The sequence below is a fragment of the Salvia hispanica genome, chromosome 2, assembly GCF_023119035.1.
Source record: "Salvia hispanica cultivar TCC Black 2014 chromosome 2, UniMelb_Shisp_WGS_1.0, whole genome shotgun sequence".
Taxonomy (NCBI): Eukaryota; Viridiplantae; Streptophyta; class Magnoliopsida; order Lamiales; family Lamiaceae; genus Salvia; species Salvia hispanica.
The window spans coordinates 4,812,983-4,828,336 of record NC_062966.1 but is presented as its reverse complement, the minus strand read 5'-3'; the positions used below and the strand labels follow the sequence as shown (position 1 = coordinate 4,828,336).

The window sequence follows — 15,354 nt, the reverse complement described above, 5'->3', positions numbered from 1 at the left end:
CTCATTCTCAATTAACAGTGCCGTTTTAAGGGAAGCTAACTGTAGTGTCTACTAAGTTCATCTAACTTGCTAGAACTCTGTCACAGTTATGAAGCAAGTTATATTAAATCATACACGATTGTGTCACTCAATCATGCAGCATCAAAACTACTTAGGGAAGAAACAAAGTAAAAACAAAACGAATATTAAATAGAAAAAGGAATTTGTATAACCAAAGTCGTTACTAACACATCCACAGAATCCTATGAGTTTAGTTGCACATAATTGAATAAGCTAAAAACATAGATTGAAGAGAAGACAATTTGAACATAAAACTAAAGCAAATAGAACCCGTGGGTTGAATCCTTGTCATTCTTGATGTTCTTGAAATCCTTCTCCAACTCCTTGCACCAATGAAGTACTCTAGGTCTTGATCTATATGAAGTATTTTGCAAGTAGAAGTTCTCTCTTTTGATGAAGCTTGAGGTCTTATTTATAGGGGAAAGCCATGACTTGTTGTAGAAGGAAAAAATCTCCAAAATATGGTAAAACTGGGCGCAAATCTAGGGCTTCTCGGATTCGCCGCCTTTCTCCGGCGGTCGCCGCGTTGGACTCCAGAGAGTCTGTTCCCTCGGCGGTGGACTGCCGCACATCTTCCGGCGGTCACCGGACGAGACTTCTCTTCCAAGCACATTTTTCCGAGGTGGACCGCTGCGTTGATCTGCCCGTTGGGCGCCGGCGGTCGCCGCACACATCCGCGGCGGTCGTCGGTCGCCGTCTGACTCCAGATTTCCAAACTTGGCGTTTTGGCTCCCTTTTTTGGGATTTCTCATAAAACACGTCAACATAACAAAATACAAAATATGCAAATAATGGATGTGCAGAGTGACTTTGAAATAAAAAACGGACCAAATAATGGCCTTAAAATAGTGCAAAATCCGAGCGTATCACTGGCTCACCGTCTAGATGTGCAGTCAGCGAGCCAATCTCTGGATCTGGATCTGCCACGTTCGCCATATCACCAACTGTCTCCTCCTCTGTTTCCGAATACTATGTTTCTGATGATGACTTTGGATCCTCTTCGCCTGACGAATTCCACTCCTCTTCACTTTCTGAATCAAACGGAAATGGATCTCCCGTTCTTAACCCTGATCTGGTGGTGACAGTGGATGTAGACTCCTTGACCTGCCACTTGTATCGGCCGTTTCCTGACCCAGATGAGTTAACCCAACTTCCAAAACAGCGGCCCGCGTTCATAAACTAGAAACAACAACAACGAAACAGAAAGAAATTAAACTATATACACCAAAAACCATCTAAACACATTAGAAACAAATGCCATCCATCCCCGGCAACGGCGCCATTTGAACTCTGATATTTTTTTAGCTGCGTGCACAATATGGAATATTAAGCTTCCTGGGTCCAGAGAATCCACTAGATCACAAGGTTTAGGAACTCGCGGAACGCTGAAAGATCTCGGTCGTTGGACACACAGTATATCACTTCAAAACCCTCAACCCGCGTATACTTGAATTAGTATAGGGAAGCAGGGATAGATCCCACGAGGACAGGGGCGAAATCATGCATTTAAAGGGCTTTTGGATGGTTTGGTTGCTGCCACGCAAATTTGGGTTGAGGAACTTATACTAGACAGGGGAAAAGAAATTTAATTATCTCTAGATCTAGGAACAGGAAAACATCCACGTAACACAGATTGACATTATATCATCACTATCTTCAAACCAACTTCCTAGATCTAGTAATATTACTACCTAATCTAGCTGGACTGACTCGATGCATGTAGTGGGGACCATTTTTCCAAAAATAGAAGTGTACGACCAAAAAGCTGCAAAATAACCAATTCTAAGCCTAACTACCTACAAAACGCAAAGCATAATCGGAATTTAACTGAAACATGATGAAAACAGAACAATGATAGTAACTCAACGGCGACCAACAGATCGGACGTCAGAAAACGCCGAGAAACCCAAAAAAAAAACTCAGATCTCTATCTCCTAGATGAAGTAAAACAAAAACGAAAGCAGATTTTCAAAATCCATGCATAATTCAATTCCCCTGTTCAGATCCACACTTCGGATGCTAAATCCACTCCGGATCCAAGCATCCGAGACAAACTCCGGTCGAAATCATCTCCGTAACTACAGATTCACCAATTTTCCACAGATCAACAACAACAACCTCAGATCAACTCAAATCACCCAGATCAAGTACGCAAAGCATCCAACAAAGTGAATAACAATCAAACCTCCGGAACAAACTCCTCAAAACACAGAATTAACATAAATCAACACAGAATCAACACCATCATAACATGAAATAAAATTCATAGATAAACAGCAAGTAGCAAAACGAACAAATCGACTTTGAACGGCGAAGTTCGATAGAAATCAAAACATAAACGCTGAAAAAGGAAATGATTGTATCTTCGTCCTCCTTGAGGACGGTGTTGCACAGATTTTCCCGAAGATTAGACCCCTATTCTACCCCCGAATTCCCATTTCCCAAATGTGTGTGTGTGTGAGCTGAGAGCTATCGTCTATCTCCTCATGTCTGTTGCATGCACCTTCTTATATAGGCGTGAAAGTGGGTCCAGCAGAGGCTCTTTTCCTTTTGTGTGAATTGTCTTCTTTGCCCTCAGCTTCGGACTCCCCTCGTCTAGCCATTTTCTTCCTCGATTCTGCTCATTTTTCGCCTTCTTCCTTCGCTAGTCCACTTCCTTCAATTCTTCCTGGACCTGGCCAATTTCCTTCACACACCTGGCTTAAACAATGTGTTAGACCCAGTAAATGGTGACTTTTCATCATATAACCGATGCATGAAATTAGCCTTATCAATGGTATAGCACGCACGATCCTGCGTACAAAAGGATGTGCAAGGATGTGATCGACGCATGTCGGCGCAATTTAGGAATGCCACCCACTGATGATTATGGCATCGAGATTGGGGGCGGGGACGTCGGAGGCGGCAGCGGCGCGGGCGACGGGGATGAGGACGAGGGACGAGGAGGAGGAGGAGTGAGAGCCGAGGGTTGTATTTCTCGACTTTTTATGATTATGTAATATTTAACTTAATTATATATTTTTTTAAGTATTATGTAATTTTTTTTTAATGAAGTATTCGTATTTTTCCGTATTCCTTGTCGACATTTTAATTCCGTAAATTTTAATTCCGTAAATTGAGTAATTGTGAATTTATTTTATTGCGGAAAGTCCTAGTGGAAGTCCTACATTGTGCAGTGGGATAGGAAGTTCTAGTGGAAGGTCTAGTGACGTGGCAGGAAGTTTTTGTGGGAAGTCCTGGTGGTAGTACTAGTGGGAAGTCCGCCACCGAATATGCTCTAGAGAAGTAATTTATGTGAAATTTTGTGATGCGGATGATCCAATACAAAACAAATAAGGTTTGTAAAATTAAAGAAGAATGCAACCACTGAATAGTCAATACAACTTTCATTCCAAGTCAAAACATGTTCCTTCAAAATTTTGAAAAGTATCCGTAACATTAAAATTAGAAGCAAATTGTCACTGTACATATTTAGCAAACCGACGAACCAACTAGCGTCGTGGTTTACTTTGCATTCTAACATATTACACCCTGCTGCGTAATAGTAAAATAATTTTTTATTCTGGCCGTTTTATCTTAGAGTTATTTTCTTTTTTAAGTAAAAAGTGGAGTAACATATTTTCACACTCATACTTTTCATTCTCTCTTAATTTATTGTCTCTATTTTTCTCTCTCTTCTACTTTATTATCTTTTTATTAAATATCATTACACATATTTTTTTTAATCTTCATGCCGAAGAGAAAAATGTTTCCACTCCTATGAGGGAGTAGTATAATACTTCCTTAGTCCCATGGAAGATGATACATTTTCCTTTTTAATTTATCTTATCAAAGATGACTCATTATTAGAAATAGAAATTAATTTATCTCTATATTCTCCTTTTCTTACTTTATTCCCCCAATCTAATTCACAAAATAAAATTACATAAAATCTCGTGAAGCCCAAGGAAGGGATCATCTTCTTTAGAATTTACTCCCTCCGTCTCCAAAAAAATATACTAGTTTTTTCATTTTGGATCCTACGATCCACTTATACTACTTCGATTACATTTTTTCTTTTCTCTCTTCCTTACTTTTTCCTATCTCTTCTTTAATTTATTTATTATACATTAAAACTCGTGCTATATATAACTTTCTCAATTTTTTGGGGATGGAGAAAGTATTAAATTACAAAGTGTTTTATTTTGATAGAATTCTGTTAGCATTCATTCCTTCCTCTCTCCTCAACCGAATCCTCCTTAAGAAACCCATCCCTTATGGAGTATATAGTACGCCCTCCGTCCCGGCTAAGATGACACATTGCTTAGCCGGCATAGAATTTTAGGAGTTATAGATTAAAGTGTTTAATTGAAAAGAGAAAAGGTGGGTGTAAGTATTAAAGTAAAGAGATAAAAAAAGATGAATAATTTAATAGGAGTGAGAAAAAGTGGTTGAATGGATTAATTGGAGAGAGAAAATTTTCAAAAAAAGAAATGTGTCATCTTAGTTGGGACAAACTAAAAGGAAAAACGTGTCATCTTAAGCGGGACGGAGGGAATAGTACACATTTTCTCGCTACTTACAAAAAAATCAAACATAGATAGTTACAGACAACAAACCCCACTCTCAAATCTCAAACAAACTAACTTCAGCTCTTGACATCATTCGCCAACACCTCCTCGACGATTATGCTTTTGTTGAAAACTACTCCCAAATCTCAACGAGGGAGAAGGTGAAGTTCGCGGCGGAAAGGTTTAGGAATTTGTGAATGCTTTGGGTCTCTAGTGGAATTATGCATTTTTTTAATTATTTCTATGAAAGATAGAAAAACCGTTGTGGATTTATTATTGATCTTTGTTAGAGATGAGATTACACGACATTTCAATATGAATAACGTACGTCTCTGTTCGCATTTTTCCTTTTTGTCGATCTACGCAAAATGCGAACTACAATAATGGAAATTAATTAAATATGCCCATCATGAACTAACAAGTTTATTAATGAGGAATCAAACCAGCCACTACACCGAGTACAGTATTGGCTAAACTTATTATGTTACAATTTTGAAGCAAATGAATTTCAATTTTATTAAAAATATATGGAGCTTCTGTTTTGTCATCATTATCCCTTTTGGTAGACTTCATTTTATAATTAAAATCAGATGATGTTTTATCTAAAATCTTATAATCCTTTTCTGTCCCATAAAAATATGTGCACTTTCCATTTTTATTCGTTCTACGAAAATGTATGCATTCTATTTTTAAAAAGTTTTCCTAATTTATTATCTATATACATCAATTTATTTACAACATATACCACCATTTAACACTATTAATAATGTAACAGCCCGGCATTTCTAGGGTATAATAAATGCAGCGACTGCTACTTAGGCGAACTTAAAAACAACAAGAACAGAGACTAGGGTTTCAATTAAAGAGATTTACCCTAGCAATTAATGAAGTATCAAGGCAAAAGTCAATGGCTTAGCATAATTCCAACAAAACGCAATAATTCCCCTCATTCCAAAACAAAGAATTAAGTTCACCATAACCAAAAATAATAAGTTTTCCAAAAATATTCAGCGGAAGCATTTCAAGAGAAAGCGGAGCCATGTATGAAGACACGACTACACTTATAGTTCCAAACATCCATTTTATTCGATTCAATCTTCTCAACACCACCGACCGTCCATCGCCGCTCAACCTGCACATAGGGAAAACACATGCAGGGCTGAGTATTTTAAACATACTCAGTGGACTCATGCCAAAACATTTTAATAGTTATGCCACCCTTACCATAGTGAACTCGAGGTTTTGCATTTATTTAAAGATAAGCATCGAGTGTCACAAAATATATCATGGACTGGCCAGTCAAATAATACCTCCCATTTTCTCATCAATCATCATTTCATAGTGCGACGAAAGTGTGGCCACACTATTCGCCCACGAGATCGGCCGACTAGCAAGGACGGCTCCCGATCCCACCGTGTACACAGCCTGGTAGGGTTTGCGGCCCATACTCAGACCCGAATTCGTTTAATCATAGCCACTATAGCCTAATGGAGCGTACTCACAATCTAGGCATCAGGCACACACAATATCCAAAATAATTCATAGGCATGGCATAACAGTTTAATCCACCCTTATTTCTCCAACATCATATATTTGCATATAGAAGAGAGTTTAGAATAAAGCCCACCTCGATTTCTTTTGAGTTCAACAAAAATGCACTCCTTCTTGATATCCCACCGGGAACGCGAACTATCACCTTTAGTTCATATTTTTCAAATAAGTCTCAAATCATGGATTTAAAATTATGCATGATCTCACGTTTCCCTTTTCCCTTCGATTATTTTCCAAAATCAACAATCAAAATCAAAGTACGATTATCATATCGTTTTTATTCACACAACAATTCCAGATTTATCATCAAATCGTGTCACGCATGAGTGCTTTTCTACACACAACACACGCACACACACCACACACATGTGCACGCCTACCGAGGCATGCATCACACACACACTCTCGGCCACACACACACACACACACATGCATCCAAATTCACCGAATTATTTCCCCCTTCACTCGTTCTAAATGCATGTGGACTCAGAAACACCGATTAATCGGTAGAGGAAGAAAAGATTAATAATAAAAGTACATTTTCTTGCAAAACAAACGGTAGAAACAAGTAGAATCTTGATTCTTCAATGAATTCTTGAATTGCAGCTTCAATTCTTCTCCAAAAGATGAAGAATTAATGGAGAAAATTTGGAGAGAATGGAGAAAAGGGGTGGACGAAAATATGGAGGAGTGGGCGGCGGTTTTGGATGAATTAGGTTTAGGATTTTCACTCCTTATTTATAGAGTGCAAGATATACTCCAATAATTAAATAAATCAAGATTTGGAGAAGATATGGTGGTTAAGTAGCGTTAAAGTGGTAGAGAAAAATAGGGAATTTCGAATTCTAGGCTATTAAATTAGCCTATGATTAAATTTGAATATTTCACGGAGTAGGATCAAATATCACGGAGCAAGAATAAAAATAATAAACTCCCCAATAATAGCCAAAAGTGGCATGACCTTCCATTCCTTAGAAGGAATTAGATTTAAATCCTATTTAAATTAGGATATGGTAAGATCTTCTTAGATTTGGCAAGATATGCTAGGATATTTGAATTTAATTATAGAGAAGAATAAACAAGGGATCAAATAATATAATAAAAAAATAATCCCTTCTCCCATAAAATAGGAGATTTCGAAAATCTCCTTTAGAAATAATATAGGGGCCGAAAATTTCACCCATTAAAAGGAATAATCGGACTTTGGATTTAATTTGGATAATTATTCCAAGCAATAATTAAATCCAAGAAAAATAGGATTTCTTTCCCATAAATAGGAGAGGGTCGAAAATTCCACATGATTAAATAATGCTCCTATTAAATTCTCACTCATCCCTTAGGATATTATTTCACCACAATTTTTTCCCACATCAAAATATCCACATATTCGGATTTCCACCTCCACTTCACATTTTTCAACGACTTTGACCATTCCACGGCCACGTCATATTTTCCACAATATTGACTATTCAATAGTCACGTCACATATTCAACAAGTTGACCATTCAACTTAATCTCAACTCAAAATCGCAATTAGGTCACATAGAATATTGCAATAAATCACTCATCAATTAATTTCACATATCATAGCATTAAAAGCATTTAATGCAAAAATTTCCACGTCACAAAAATTAGGGTTCGAAAAAGCGGGGCGTTACAAATAATGCTACTATTTTAACTACCCTTCTCCTCCTCTCTCTTACTTTACCAATTTTGTCTTAATTCTCGTGCCATATCAATTGCCCGTATTTTTATGGGACGGAAGGAGTAAAAAATATTAGAGTAAAAGGCTAAATTTGATCCTTAACATATGGTCAAAATATTTAATTTTGAAAATCGGCTTCATAACAAATAAATCTTTGTCGATCCGGTTCTTTTCTGAGAGTTCCACCAATTTCTTACGGTCAACTGCAAATTAGTTATTTTTTAACCAGATTAGGCTTAATCTAGGATTATTAGTGACCTAATTATTTTGATACATAAATACACTTTTTTTTATTATAATTTGTACGAAAAAATCAGCCTAACATAATTATGAATGGTAAAATGTTCAGGACTAACTCAATGTTGATTATGAATATGAAAGGCTAGTTTGACGTTTATTTTGTTGTATGTTTATCTTCGACGAGTCCAAATGCAGAAAATTTAAAATTCAAAATCCAGATTCAAAATATACATATGCATTTCAACATACATCGTACAAAGTTTTTTTCAGATTCAGGGGCTAGATTCAAAATTCAAACAAGTGTGACAACAATAACAAAGCATAGACAATACGACATAATATTCACTAATTTCTCAATATTTTGCTTAATAGTATATGATAACTTCAAGGCTAAACAATCAAAATCGAAATTTCCCTCCTGCTGAGAAAGCATTCGTTCTTCACATCAGTACGAGTCAACGGAACAGCCCCCCGGCCTCTGATATCCATATAAAGGACAGGACGAGCAAAAATACCCTCTTTAACTTCTATTCGAACGGATTGAATATCTTTTATAAGGAATCGGAGGAATATGCGACGATTTTTTCCAGGAAATCCCCAACGAAAAATACACACTATTCCTTCCTTTCTATCGAATCGATCATAACCACTACCTACATTCCAGGAGATTGTGCACCACAAATAGGAACTAATAAAGAGACCCGCAATCCCGTAGAAAGACATCACGATCCCCTGTGGAAAAAAAAGGATTTGCTGAGACGGAACAAAAGATATCAAATTTCTACCAAAAAAACTGGAAGTTCCAACCAATAAGAATCCTAATGAACCTAAAAAAACGATAAGGGCCCAGCAAAAATTACTTAGTTTTCGAGACCCCGTTATAAGTTCTATCCATATATGTTCTGATCGCTTTCTTTTGTAGCCTACTAAGTGTAGCCCAGGTGGTCATCAAGACTTGTTCGAACTATACACTTGGTTTCATCAACATACATTATCTATAGCTGGAAAATAATTTACTTCCTCTGTCTCATTCAAGATGTTCACTTTTCCTTTTAAATTTGTCTCACTCAAAATGTTCACTTTCCACATTTTAAAACAAATTCATCTCTCAATAAACCATTCAATTCACTCTAGTTTATTATACTCAACCACTCCACCTAAAATATTCAATCATCTTTATTGAATGGAACGAAGGGAGTACGTTATAGTAGATCACAACACACGTTCTATTTTTTACCACGAAATCAAATTTATTAAGTAAAAACTATTTATTAAAAGAATAACCAAATTAAACCAACACAAATCACATAATACAGAATTCTATTCCAAATGAGTCAGACTTGACCACATGTTTGCAAACATTAGGACACTGCTATCTGTGGACTGAACTACTTGAAAGTAAAAACAATATAACAAACGAAAGCTATTAAGAGTAACCCAGTCCTTCATAATTTGTACAGCCACTTTAGCAAATCAAATATATTTGAAAGAATAGAGAACTAATATTAAGGTGTAACACTTATAAGGCTGCACAAACGTCAGACTTGCCCAGCTGACTGCCAACCCCCACCAAGTATTAACAGCAGTCCCACTAAGACGAGCAGCATCCACTCTTCTGGGCAACAGGTTGTCCACGAATCTGCACAGTTGGTGGCCTAGCACTGTTTGATGCAGGCTGACTTGCCATCCTGCATTTATCATGAAATATTATGCTTCAACAACAGATTTGGTGTGGAGACAGGTCACTCACGCACAAGGCAACTATGATCGACTTGAACAAGGAATATTATACTCATTCGTAATATGCTGAAATCACAAAAGTGTACTGACCGATAACAAATGAACTTTGAAGAACAAGACAAAATAAAGCAAACCTATTCTTGATGTCAGCAGACATAGCCATGAAAGCCTGTTCAACGTTTGTTGCATTTTTGGCACTAGTCTCCATAAAGGGGATGCCAATTTCATCGGCGAATGCCTTCACCAAAAAAACAATTTATTTCAGCAAAGACTTATCAGTCTAAAGCAAAAGCACACAAGCAAACATAGAAAATGCTTACCTTTGCTGTTTCATAAGGCACAGCCCTGTTATCAGCAAGATCGCACTTGTTTCCAACAAGGAGCTTGTTCACATTCTCACTTGCATATCGGTCAATCTCATTTAACCATTGTTTCACGTTGTTGAAGCTTTCTTGGTCAGTTACATCATATACTATCTGCAAATATTCCAAGTCCAGAATATATCAGAAACTAGAAACACAAAGTTTTACATTTAGAGTAAATCAAGAAGAAAGATACTAACTATAATTCCATGTGCACCACGGTAATAGCTACTGGTTATAGTTCTGAAACGTTCCTGCCCAGCAGTATCCCACTGCAAAAAAAATGAAAATATACTTGCTTTTAATATACACTGGTATTGGGAGGAAGTATCACAAGGATAAAATGCAATAACATAATCGTACCCCAAATCAGTATACACCATCTGCAAATCACCACAGGATATCTAGTTTCTCATTACAAACAGAAATTTACACTTACAGCATTTGCACACATTGAAAGCTATGTCACTCATACTTGATACATTCAAAGATTAGCTGTAAATATTCCTCCACTGCAAAACTAGATGATTTGACTAGAAAACCGTACAGCAGCAGAACAAAAGGAAACCAGCAAAATCACTCCATCGGACTAAGAACAGCACTACAAGAAATGGAACATTGGTTTCCCCAAATAATTGCATCCCATTGTCTTATTGATATCATAAGGGAGCCATAGATACAACAAGGTAAACAAAAGAAACAGGTTTGTGTTCCTCAAAAAGCTACATCTAATCAGATTGAACTACATGAGAACCAGCCCTCAAAACATAAGTTTGAGATTTCCATTTCCAAAAAATGGATGGTAAAAAAAAATAAAAAATAAAAGAAATAAAAAAAAAGTTTGAGATACAAAATTACTAAGTTTCGAGTAAAAAAGACCAAAATAATCCCTCAAACAGATTGAGTTCCAAAGTTTACAATGATAAATGACTATCTACATTCCACAAGTAAACACCCAAATTATACTGTTCATAATAATATAGAATCAGAAGGGAACCATACACACTACAAAATGAAAACAAGAAGCATGTATGTGTCATTCAAAAACATTACATCTAATAAGATGATGTACATCAGACCTAGCAAGTAAAAGACCAATATAAGCCCCCAAACATATGAAGTATAAAACAATTAGACAATGATGAAACAACTATCAACAAATAAACAGAATAACTCTGCCATTGATAATAAAATAGAATGAAAAAGAAAAGCTTACTATCTGAAGCTTGATAGTCTTCCCATCTTGCTCCACTGTACGAATTTTCTGCAGTAATTGAATATGTGATTAGAATTGTAACTAAACCATGTAAAATATACAGAGCAAAAAGGATAACCCCTTACAAAATCAACACCGATTGTGCTGATGTAGCTATCAAGGTAAGAATCATCCTGCCATAAAATCAAATACAGGTAAATCAGTAATGCTGTTTGAGAAAATAATTGATTTACATGAGAGAGGAATTCTTTTGGAAAAAAAGCAAAGGCATGCAAAACCAAAAAAATATAACAGACAATGACCAAACACTCGCTTAAGCAACACTTACAGCAAATCTGAGTAGAAGGCATGACTTGCCAACACCAGAGTCTCCAATCAAAAGAAGCTTGAACAAGTAGTCGCTGAAAGACACAATTAAGGGGGGAAAAATTAGATGATTTAGTATTCAGTGGCAAAAGTAAGTGATACTACCTAATTTGAGCAATCTGCGAAATTTATCTTATCTACGTCCTGCTCCAACAGGAGAAAACGACAGTTGTTATCCATTCCTCAATCCTAATATTAGATCATGACTACTTTAAGAACAAAAAACCAAGGAATCGACAATTTGTAAGAATCGCCATTGATTTATAAACTAGAAAAAATTATACTCCCCAGGCATCCTATTACTAGCTTGAAGTCCAATCTATATTCAAGAGGCTTCAGGTCCTAACTCCTAAAGCAGACACAACTCTCTAAACCTCTCAATTTTGTAACCACATACAAAATTGAGAAAACAATCTCTATAATCAAATAACCTAAATTCAAAACCATCAAAATCTGGTAATTTACAGGCTGATTTATAATTGCCGAAATTCCAAAAGATCCCAACCAAAAACTTCAAATTACCATCACAACAGCAGTCCAGGTGCAAACTCAGCAAAAACTATGCACAGACACAACAAGAGGATCCTCGATCCCAACAGAAAATCACAAAGAAATAATCAGCTAGAGAAGGAAGATCGACCAATAGATGCATCAAAATCCAATCTTACAAAGACAAAATTTCACGGATCTACAATCACGACCTAAAAATAAAAAACCAAAAAGAATTCCCAATGAAAAAACGCTTGTGGATCTATCAAATCCAAGCCGAAACAAATCGGAATATATGAGCAGCGAAGATTTTCGCAATCGTCACGCAATAATCGGTAAATAGAGAGATGTGAGAATTACTATTCGGGATTCATGATTGGTGGCGGGAGGTTGACGGAGAGTAGCCGGAAATAGTCCTTCTCGATGATCGCTAGCGAGAAGGATTGAACAGCGCCGAAGGAGTTGACCGGCTTTGGGCTTTTTCTTTTTTTGCTGTAGAGGTTGTGGAAGAAATGAAGTAGGATTAGGAGTCTGAGTTGGATGAGAATTTATTTATACAAACACCGACATTGCTATATTGTTTAAATCTCACACGGAATAGTGAAGATAAATTTGTTTATACGTCTCCACCTACAATTTAAACGTCTTGCTCTAGGGGTTTGTTTGGTAGACAGAATTAGAATTGAATTGGAAGAAATTGAATTAGAATTTAATTCCAAATTCTTTGTTCGGCAAAATGAAATACTTCCTCCGTCTACTAAAAATAGATCACTTTATATATGACACAGGTTTCAATGTAGAATTGGTAAAATAAGAGAGAGGAGGAGAAAAAGTAGGTAAAGTATGAGAAATTGGGAGAAAAAGTGAGTAAAGTATGAGAGAGGGAAGAAAAAGAGGGAAAAGTATGAGAGATAAACTTTTCATTTTTAGAAAGTGATCTATTTTTTGTGGACGTCCCGAAATGGCAAAAGTGATCTATTTTTTTTGGACGGAGGGAGTAATTGATATGGAATTGAATTTAAAAATTTGAATGTGCGTGTGTACAGTGTTTGTGTGTGTGTTGTGTACTGTGTGTGTTAGAGTGTGTGTGTGCAGTGTGTGTGTGTGTGAATGTGTGTGTTGTGTACTGTGTGTGTTAGAGTGTGTGTGTAGTGTGGGTAAGGATGTGTGTGTACTATGTTTGAGGATGTGTGTGAGTGTGTGTTGTGTTTCTGCTGTGTGTGTGAAGGTGTGTGTTGTGTGTGTTTGCGTGTGCGGTGTGCTGTGTGTGTGTTTTTGCGTCATTGAATGTGTGTGTGCAGTGTGTGTTTGCGTCATTGAATGTGTGTGTGCAGTGTGTGTGTAGTGTATATAGTGTGTGTAGTGTGTGTATGAATGTGTGTAAGAATGTGTGTGTAGTTTGTGTAATTTAATAAATATTTGGAATTCCACTCCTTTTGATATGAAATTCAAATTGTAGAATTGAAGGATTTGGAATTCAATTCCAAATCCAAAATTTTTTGATACCAAACACTAGATTTGGAATTGGAGCTTCCAATTCCAATTCCAATTCCATACCTCCAATTCCATATACCAATCACAGCCTGGGGTTTTATTTGTTACATGGAATTGGAACTAGAACTAGAATTGGAATTGGGAATGGAAATAGAAATGGAATTGGGATTCAATAGAGAGTCAAAAATTGTTGCGGAGACTAAGAAATTGTGTTGAAAAATAGGAGATAGGAATAAAGTATGAAGGATAAAAAGAGAGAGTAAAGTATATGATGAGATAAAGTAAGAGTGATTGGATATTTTATTTTTAGTCAAGAAACAAATGACTCAACTTAGTTGGAACATCCTAAAAAAGAATACTCTCTTCGTCTGCCATTAGTAGTCTCATTTTGCACGAGTTTTAAGAAATATAAAAAAAAGTAGGTGAAAAAAAGTTAGTGGAATATGGGTGTCAATTATATATATTAGTGTTAAATGAAATGTGAGTGAAATGGGTTAGTGGAATGTCGGACCCTATTACCATTTATGATAAAAGTGAACAGGGACTTCTATTCGCGGACAGAAGGAGTACAACTGAGCTTAGTTGGGACTGATGGAGTGATTGATTTGAAATTGAATTTAAAGAATTTGCGCACACACTATACACAAAATGCACACTTATACACACTTTACATAGAATACATATACTATACACAAATACACATTATACACACGCTATACACAAAATACACACAGTACAAACATTACATACACACTACCCACACACTATATACAAAATATACAACATTCCACATACTACAAATATTATACACAAAATACACACAATGCACATACTATACACAAAATACACACAGTGCACACACAGTGCACACACTATACACACACTATGCATATTATACACATATTGCACATACTATGCACAAGATACACACATTGCACATAATATACACACACTACACACATTATACATAAAATACACACACTATACACAAAGTACAAGCACTGCACACACACTATACAAAAAACACACTCCACATATTGCACACTATACACACAAAATAAACACATTACATACACTATACACAAAATGCACACACTATACAAGTATTACACAAAATAACACTATGCAAAAAATACACACACTAAACACACATTATTCATAAACTAAAATTTCAAATTTCGTTCAATTTTTCAGTTTTTCGGTTTAGTTCAATTTAAACTTTTTGCAAATTTCAATATTTCAATTCGATTCGGTTCGGGTCAAAAAATAAATTGGATGCTTGAAATGTGTGAAGTGTCTGTAATGTGTGAAATGTGTAAACTCGCCATTAGCTGTCTGAATATGAGATTTTTGAGATTTTTGAATGCCTGTAAGTCACAAGTTTTGTGACAGTTGCCCCACAATCAAATATCAATTTATCGTTCTTTTCATGTCCACTAGATACTTTACATGCAATTCCATTTTTTTCTAGGCACAAAAACCTATTTTTACACACAATTTGGGCATTTACGGGATTGCTTCGTAGTTTGGGGTCTAATTTTCATGAAATATGAGTGTGGGGGTCATTTGGCAACAAATACG

The 15,354-nt window shown here is 36.2% G+C and overlaps 2 protein-coding genes across 2 annotated transcripts in view; both read right to left on the bottom strand.

The window, feature by feature from the left end:
- Positions 1-1,236, bottom strand: part of LOC125206159 (mitochondrial inner membrane protease ATP23-like) — a 2,790-nt gene extending 1,554 nt beyond the window's left edge. Inside the window, exons 1-2 of the mRNA XM_048105450.1 lie at positions 1,065-1,236; positions 931-1,016 (exon numbers count right to left, since the gene is read on the bottom strand). Of these exons, the coding sequence (XP_047961407.1) occupies positions 931-1,016; positions 1,065-1,236 (258 nt within the window). The remainder of the gene's footprint in view (positions 1-930; positions 1,017-1,064) is intronic.
- An 8,171-nt stretch (positions 1,237-9,407) lies between these two features.
- LOC125207096 (ras-related protein RABD2a) lies at positions 9,408-12,815 on the bottom strand. Its single transcript, XM_048106307.1, has 8 exons — positions 12,640-12,815; positions 11,753-11,825; positions 11,550-11,597; positions 11,425-11,472; positions 10,409-10,480; positions 10,167-10,322; positions 9,981-10,084; positions 9,408-9,794 (listed from the first exon to the last, which is right to left on the bottom strand). Exons 1-8 carry the CDS (start codon positions 12,651-12,653, stop codon positions 9,698-9,700), a joined length of 612 nt encoding a protein of 203 aa, XP_047962264.1. The 5' UTR covers positions 12,654-12,815; the 3' UTR covers positions 9,408-9,697.
- Between the last annotated feature and the right edge of the window lie 2,539 nt (positions 12,816-15,354).

Coding starts and splice junctions, on each gene's coding strand:
- LOC125207096 (XM_048106307.1), bottom strand. Junction 11,473..11,549: donor GCACAATCGGTGTTGATTTT/GTAAGGGGTTAT, acceptor CAATTACTGCAG/AAAATTCGTACAGTGGAGCA. Junction 10,085..10,166: donor TGCCTTATGAAACAGCAAAG/GTAAGCATTTTC, acceptor TTTTTGGTGAAG/GCATTCGCCGATGAAATTGG.